Source organism: Phragmites australis, chromosome 16 (assembly GCF_958298935.1).
Source record: "Phragmites australis chromosome 16, lpPhrAust1.1, whole genome shotgun sequence".
In the NCBI taxonomy this organism is placed as follows: domain Eukaryota; kingdom Viridiplantae; phylum Streptophyta; class Magnoliopsida; order Poales; family Poaceae; genus Phragmites; species Phragmites australis.
In genome coordinates this window covers 25,676,586-25,684,813 of record NC_084936.1, presented here as the reverse complement: position 1 = coordinate 25,684,813, position 8,228 = coordinate 25,676,586, and the positions used below count along the sequence as shown (strand labels likewise).

Genomic DNA, 8,228 nt, shown 5'->3' with positions numbered 1-8,228 from the left:
ATCCAGAAAGGAAGAGGATGACAAGGCACGCAAAGCGCTATCCCTAAAAACAGAGACTCTCCCTCTATGCCGAGGTCGATGGGAAGAATATTCTTGGAGATACAATATCACTATGCCGTCTATAGGGCACATTGCAGACAGCATCCGAAGAGCCAAAACACCGCAACAACAAGAGTCCAGCTCCGAAGACCAAGCCAGGCCAGGTGGGCTGCTTGGCCACTTGGGCCTAGAAGCGGCCCACCGGTCAAGGCCTTTCCTTATTTTTCTTTTTTTTAGAATTTACTCAAATCCAAATTTGAATTCAATCTCGAATTCGAATTTAATAGGGAAAACACCTCAAATTCCAACAACATGGACCCAGTGCAAATTAGATCTTAAGCAGTTCAATAGAAAAACAACAGGAGCTGCTCGAAATAGAGCTACAGCCTACAACAGAACATCACCAGTCATCACAGTGACAGTATACGCCTCAGAACTGAACATATTCCTCCTTTCATACACCATCTTGCATGCACCAGCCCACATTCAAAAACTGAAAGAAAAACAACCCTAGAAGAACTCAAACTCTAGAAAATTATCTGAGCCCTTCTGATTGGCAGCCGGGGCAACCATATCATTAGCTGGTGCTGGCTTCGGTGGGCGATCCAGCACAACAGGCTTGGGGATCTCTGGAGGGCTCGCGCACCGTATCAGCGCCCAGTTCACACCATCGAAGAACGGGTGCTGCTTTATCTCAGTAGTCCCGCGTTTGTAGCCAAGACGGTGCTGCGGGTCCTTGACAAGCAATCCTCTTATCATGTCCCTTGCTGAGAAACTCACAATTGGGGACTCTGGGAACTGCAGGGGTTGACCAACAACATTGAACAGCGTTGCTCGGTTTCCTGACCCCTTGAAAGGGGTCTTACTGAATAGGAGTTCATACAGGAATATACCGAAGGTCCACCAGTCCACAGCACTGCCATGACCTTCTCCCTTGATTATTTCTGGCGCCAGGTACTCATGGGTGCCAACAAATGACATGGAGCGAGCATCAGTTGGCTCCGCTATGAGTTCAGGCAGTGGGCTAACTTGGTTGACAATGTCATACTTTGGCTTCGGCTTCTTCTCTTTCTTGGACTTGGACTTGGAGGAGAAAAACCGGGGACCAAAGCAAGTAGTTGGAGCGACACATGATGGCTGGATGCAGGATGGTTCGATAGAAGCAGATTGAACACAGTATGCTTGGTTGTTCCTCTGCAGTGCATCTGGTCCAGGGTTGGCAGACTTGACAACAGTAGGGCTTACAGCACAACGAAGGGAGAGGTCAAAATCAGACAGCATGATGTGCCCATCCTCCCGAACAAGGACATTCTCTGGCTTCAGATCACGGTATATAATCCCAAGCATATGCAGGTATTCCAATGCGAGGAGGACCTCTGCTACATAGAACCTTAAAAAAATGACTATGAGCATTTTTAATCTACTGTAACCCGGTGAATTATATAACAGTACAGCCATATAGTACTATATAAGATCAAACTGGTATATTTGCAGCAAGGAATCATGCAGGCGATGCATGGATAGTTAACTATGATACAAGCTACTGGACAGTACTAACAGATAAAGAGAAAGTAGATGCAGCAAAGGGAAATAGTAGCTACAGGGCTAGTAGACTTCAAAAGAAAACTAATATATGTAATATATACGAGGAATAATGTAATTTTAGTAGTTGGAACATACTTGGCTGATTGCTCAGAAAAACATTTTCCAGGCTGCCTTTGTCGAAGAGTGTGCAGGTCCCCTCCTGGGCAGAACTCCATTACCAAACATGAGAATTTATCTGTCTCAAAGTGGGTATACAATGTTGGAAGAAACGGATGGTCAAGAGATTGCAGTATCTCCCGCTCTGTCTGTGCTCGAAGAAGCTTCTTCCGACTCGCTAAAGAGCCCTTGTCCATGACCTTCATTGCAAAGTAACTCTTTGTACCGTTCAGTTCAGAGAGGTATACGCTGCCAATATCACCACAGCCCAGCTTCTTAAGCAGCCTAAAATGGCTCAAACCCAGAATGCCATCCCTTGATCTGATCACTCGGATTGATTCCCACCTAGAATCACTCCCTTGGTGTGGCTTCATTGTGCTTCTGCCCATGCTGCTTGAGGAGCTCTCATCGCTGATGTTGCTGCTCATGCTTGGGCAGCACATGCTGCTCTTTCCACTCTCCGTAACATCAGCTCGGTCACTGATCTTAGCACTTCCACTGGTCTTCCGCAGACTAGTCCCATCGCTCACTTCGGCGGTAGCAAAGCTCTCACTTGTGCTGCTCTTTTGCGACGTCTTCTTTTCCTGATTACCGTTGCAATGCAAGCTTTGGATCTCTTTCAGCTCCCCAGAATCTCCTTGGGGGGTTAGTGGACCATCCAGGATTCCAGAGTCCGAGCAAACGCTAGAAGGGCCCTTGTCCAACGTAGATGCAGAAGACTCCTGCCGCCGATGTGAGGGCTTCTCCTCCACTAAAATCTCCTTGGCGCTAAGGTGTGTACCGTCCTGAGCTGTCTTGTTCTTGTTCACCTTTGCAACAACTGGTTCAACTGTGTGATCAGCCGCTGGTTCCGCCCGGTGCTCAGGCACATTCTGCTTCGCGGCCTCCACAGACATGGTGGTCAGAAAGACTTGCACGAATGCAAATCTATTAGATGAGTGAACACCCAAATCTCACTTCACTTTATCCAAATATCTCGAAAACTAGTCACTGCTTAATTAAGTGCATGCCGAACTTGGCATCTGAAATTAATAACAAAGAACAACACATTAGCATATATTGATAGCTATTTCTAAAAATAAGGATCGCCAATTGCACAAAAGTTCATCCGCAGACAGAAAAAAAAAAACAGGATCAGAAAATTGACCGAGGCCAGCAGCCCACTAGGTGAAAAATCTATTATGATCATCAAAGAAATCGCTCAAACAGTAAGCTGCTACACAAACAAGATTACCACCTTCTGCACTGCTGATTGCACAAACCCAACACCCAGTTCATTGCAGCAAGAAACACCAAGGGGCACAGCACTGCAAACAGGGCCCAAAAAAAACACACAGAGAAGCTCAGAAGCCCCAGCATTTACCAGGAAAAGATGGGGGATGCGGGTCGCAGCAAGAGATCAAGGATAACTCGGGGTCTTCTAAATATCCACAAAGATAAGGGAAAGGAAAACTAAGCAAGAGTAGTTCATCGCAACCTGGAACAGCTGCAAACTCACAAGCCCCTTCCCCTTCTCCCTCAAAAAGAAGAGGTAGGCGTGGATGGAGCACACCAGAATCATATGAGCAACACATCCACATCTAGGCACTAACTCGTGTTGGCTATTAAATGCAGCACGAAGAGAGGAGAGGAGAGAAAAAGGTAACAGACCAGATCAAGAAAATGATGGGAGGCATACTGGCATTGCATCAACAGATCAAGAAAGGAGATCAACATCCCAGGAGGGCTGACCCCAATCAATCAATTCAGTCAGAAAACCAGCCCGGGAAGGAAATGGAGGTACCTTTGCTAGGAGCCCATGGTGGTGCTGCAGCTGCTGGCTGGCCGGTTGTGAGGGGAAGGGAGAGCAAGGTGCAAGGGCATCTCTCTCTCTCTCTCTCTCTCTCTACAACGGAGTATGGATTTGCTGATATAGTGGAGCCACAAGGATTGGGGTTGCCGGGTTGGAGATGGCAAAAGGCAAAGGTGGGGGCTGCATGCTCCTCCTGCCGCAATCTGTGTGGGCTCTAGTCTGCAGTACAAACAAGTTGTGCAAAGAAAGAAGAGAACGGTCAGAGGGAGGGTGGTGGGCTAAAAGCTGGGATTTTGGGTGCATAAACAAGTGTAGAGACAGAGAGTGTGTCCGCTTTTTTGTTTTTCCTTTGGTTTTTTACTCACATCTTCACTTTCCTCAAGGCCACTTACAGTCACTTTTGGGCGCAGCCCCTAAGATGATTATCTTTGTATTTTTCTACTGATACGAGTAATTAATATTGATAGATTTCTTTGATTTATATTTAAAGAATAAAAATAAAGTCTAAAACAACATGTATTTATAATAGAAAGTAGTATTAAACGTCTCATTCGGATACCAATAACATGCGCATTCAACGTTTAGTGCTGCAGTAGGCCAGAATTACATCCAGGCATCTTTGCAAAATTGGAAGTTTGCACGCCATTTGTCTTGAGAGCAGATTCAGAAGGCACGTTCCTAGAAGAAATGATAGAAAACAGCGGAAGTAAATTTTATTAAAAAAATTACTGAAAGATTTCTATAAGATTCTGATCCATACTGTTCTTTCTTTATCCAATGACTATCACGTAAAAATATAAGATAAACATATGACATATACATATATAAAAGAGTTTTATGTGAGCTCGGATTCCTTCCAAAAAACAGCCTCCACAGCCTTCAATCACCCCTGTCACCCAGCGCTGTTGCCCGATGCAGCTTTCACTCTCTCGATCACTGCAAATGCAACTTTGTACGTGCTGATTAACCATGCATCCGCATGTTGTCCTAGCGTTCATAGATCTGGATAACCAGTAGATGCTAGAGCACCGCTCCTGTTAATTTGCCGCTAACCTCAAGGCGCAAAGCACCGCCGATGCCTCGGAATTCGTGCCCAGCTTTATATAAAAAAAACTAGCCAAGGACCAAGAGCTTTGTACCTCAAAATCGCTTTCATCAAACGGAAACGGATTTGTGAGAGACGCCTACTGTGCTGTGAGTGTGACACAGCCAGACAGTTCATAATCGAACAGCTTTGTGGTGCTCACTGCACCCCTGGTTTCTGCAGTGAGACATCAACAGCCATCAACTTCTTTTGAGGTGGATGTCGATCAGAAATACCTCATCATCATTTTTTTTTTGAAAGACCTGGACAATTACAATATATATTAATCAGAAGAAAATATTACATACATCAAAGACGCGAAACACAACTAAGAGGGTGTGTATGCTAACTTGCTAAGCAACTACTCATCGTCATATTTTTGGGTTTTTGTTAGCCTCCCGATCCATCTGCTGCAAACATTTGTTTGGCAAATATCACCCCACTTGTCAGGGGCCAACTTGGTCCAAAAAATATGGCTTCGATTATAGTATAACCCTAGTGACTCATAAAACTTCATAAAAATACGAACATAGGTATGATGGGCTTCCGAATACGAACATGAGCGTAAGATGGCTTGGGAGTAGTAGCTTGGAAGGACAGACAGCCAGATCCATGGGTGGGGCAAGGATCGCAGAATCTTTGTAGCTGCCATGTTGCCTCTTCGGCGAGCAGCACAGAGCAGCAGCAGCCATGCTTATCCTGCCTGTCACAATCCAAAACCCTATTCAGCGTACTTCCACAAATTTTGTTTGGGTAGGATCGAGTGAGTAAGCGTTTAAATAAAGTTTTTATAAAGTTAATGGTGTTCTTAATTTTTTAACTCAATACATCTCAAAAACACATGTGAATAAATTGTAAAACTTTCAAAACTAACACTTCTCTTTGATGGATGAGAACTCTATATTACATTCAAGGTCATATCAAGATTTATAGCATAAGAAAATAATCAATTAGAAGAAAACTTTTAAACACAAAAGAACTAGCCACCAGAAAAAGAGATTCTTCAAGTTGATAGATCCAGAGAGTTATGATGGTTTAATATCAATCCATATAATAAGATTAACCCACTAGCAATAAAAAGAATATCTCTTACACGATCCAAAATATACAACTCTCAAAGAAAACGAAAATCAACCAAAAAAACTTACACCAAAACTCTAAAGCCAAAAACAGTAAACTAAAAGGAGATAAACTCAAATATAGTTAAAAACACTCTCTTCATTAAGCTTAAAAGAACACCCTCTTTTAACAGATTATAAAGTATTTTCCTCACAAAAAAGCTCCCACCTATTACAAAATCTAAGCTCTTATTTTCTCTCCTCTAAAACATATCTCTCAAAACTTAAATAGCTGCCTGGCTCTACCTTCTCACAAAGCTCTACCCCTCTATTTATAGATATAGTAAGGTAGCTTAACCCTTAAACTTATTTGTTAAAAAAATCTATTTTTTCCAATAGCCTTGTATCTATCATTGGAGCATTTTAGTTCATTTTTTCTTTATGCATCAAACGATTGTGGCTTCTTTATGACTTAGCTTCGTCTCAACGCAAGCTTCACGATGACGTCACGTACACTCTATCCTTACACGATTTTGAGGTCAAACCGCGAAACCGCCTTGCACGCTCTTGAAAGCGTGACTCATTGTTGCTTGCTCTGACCCCCAAGCAAGCATTTTGATATCGACGTGTATATTCTATCTTACGATTTTGACTGTTGGCAAGTCTCTCCCGCTCCCGATCCCTCTGGTAGCCTTGTCACTTACACCGGCATCCATTTTGCTCGACTTTGTCAACATGTCGTCTTCATTCTTCTTTCCATACTTTGCTTGACGTCTATATGCACAGATAGAATCACCCTTGACTTCGCTCGACCTCCTCGATCATCCAGCACCAAGTACTCCACTTGACCCTAATCATCCCGCCGTCAGTCGCTAAGTTGCATCCATCACATGCACAATATAAGACAAACAAACACATATCTCCAAACCATCTTCAGTTAGTTTCAAATTGAAATCTTCAGCTTAAAACATATCCCAGAAAAAATCGTGAACGCCGGATGATCTAGCGTCCACACCTCCTGAGCATCGAACCATCCGGCGTGTTCAACTCCTAAGACCTACCGTCTGGAATCCTCTCTGTAAGAAATTATCCGACATACACAATTTCTCATCGTCAGACCATCCGACGAGTTCATCTCCATCAGACAACTATTTTGCAATCTCTCTGTAACAAATGGTATGGTGTATTCTTCGACGTTCACATCTTCCATCGTTGGACCATCCGACGTATGTAAGTTCATTAGAGCTGATTTACAACCTCTCTGCAAGAAATGCTCCAGCGTTCACTATGCCTATCACCGAACTATTTGACATGTACTTCAACCTTTTCTTCTGAGCTGAAATATTCCGTCGTGTAGTCTTTCTAAGCGCCAGATCATTCGGTGTGTATAAAATTCCTAGCGAATGATCATCCGACATGTACAATTTTCCTGGACTCAAACCACACTAACTCTATTTTCTATACAACTTTAATTAGCCACGGTCATAATTGCAGTATATATGCATGCTCATACAATACAAAAATTATCAAATAAAATAAACACACTTGAATCACTCATCACATATGAACTAAGACACATTTCAATTTAGTTTCTCAGTTTACGTAGCTTACAACTTCCCGAAAATGTGATAATAGATGAAATTTATAGCAAACAATGCAGTGCAGACATGTAACCAATGGACACACTCTAATAGTCTGAAATTCATAAAAAAATTCACAGGCATGTAAGGTCAAACAAAAAATCATGTTTGAAACGGGGAATGCAACTCTGTATGCCATTACACATATACGGTCTATCTCAGCCGTTCATTTTTCTTTTGATGTTTATCTATTTATTGATTCTTTCATCTACCTTATAATTTTTTATTTGCCTCTCTAATATAAATCTCAATATAAATAAAATATCCTAATAAGTCATACATCCTATGACTAGTGAAACTTTCCCTTCCTGTTCCAAACGGAGCTCGGCAAAGTAACCAAAGCTTTAGCAGCTCCAGCCAGACAGCAGCTACACGAGGGCACCGACAGGGCGGTTTCGCACTCAACAGTGACATGCCTAACGCACACCAGTACACCACCACCATCTCCTTTGCACCAGACCTACACGGTTCTACAATCTTTCCTGCTCTCTTTTCGCTATCACCATAAATTTCCCTGCTACTCTTCTCTACGTGGTCCATGGAACTACATCAAGGCGAGCCGTGCAACTGCAGCCCCAAAGGGGGTCTCTCGTGGGTCGCCCGGTGAGTCAGGCTAATGTTAGTTGTTCTGCGAGTACAAGTCGGACGCACGCAGGCTAACGTTAGTTTATGCAGCATGCTTGAACATTCAGAACTTGGCTGTTGAGCCAGTTAGTTTTTGCAGCATTCAAACTTGTAGCCCATGTAGAAGGCCTATTGTATACTCCGTAGTTCAGTGATTAACCAATGGCAAATGAGTCTCTCTCTCTCTCTCTCTCTCTCTCTCTCTCTCTCAAGGAGTCAATGTGATGGTTAGTTCCAGAGTAGACAAATGAAGGTTAGTCTAAGCCTAAGCCTGGAGCCATGAGCCCCAG

General features: G+C 43.2%; 1 protein-coding gene across 4 annotated transcripts; it reads right to left on the bottom strand.

Annotated features, from left to right (window-relative positions):
- Positions 1-317: 317 nt before the first annotated feature.
- LOC133896339 (serine/threonine-protein kinase D6PKL1-like) lies at positions 318-3,756 on the bottom strand. Of its 4 annotated transcripts, none has more exons than XM_062336918.1 (3): positions 3,524-3,756; positions 1,720-2,762; positions 318-1,429 (listed from the first exon to the last, which is right to left on the bottom strand). In XM_062336918.1, the coding sequence occupies exons 2-3, from the start codon at positions 2,634-2,636 to the stop codon at positions 550-552; spliced, it is 1,797 nt and encodes a 598-aa protein (XP_062192902.1). In that variant the 5' UTR covers positions 2,637-2,762; positions 3,524-3,756; the 3' UTR covers positions 318-549. The 4 variants fall into 4 exon arrangements, with proteins under 4 accessions (XP_062192902.1, XP_062192905.1, XP_062192904.1 ...); XM_062336921.1 differs by lacking the exon at positions 3,524-3,756 and adding an exon at positions 3,218-3,285; XM_062336920.1 differs by lacking the exon at positions 3,524-3,756 and adding an exon at positions 3,104-3,228.
- Positions 3,757-8,228: the final 4,472 nt, after the last annotated feature.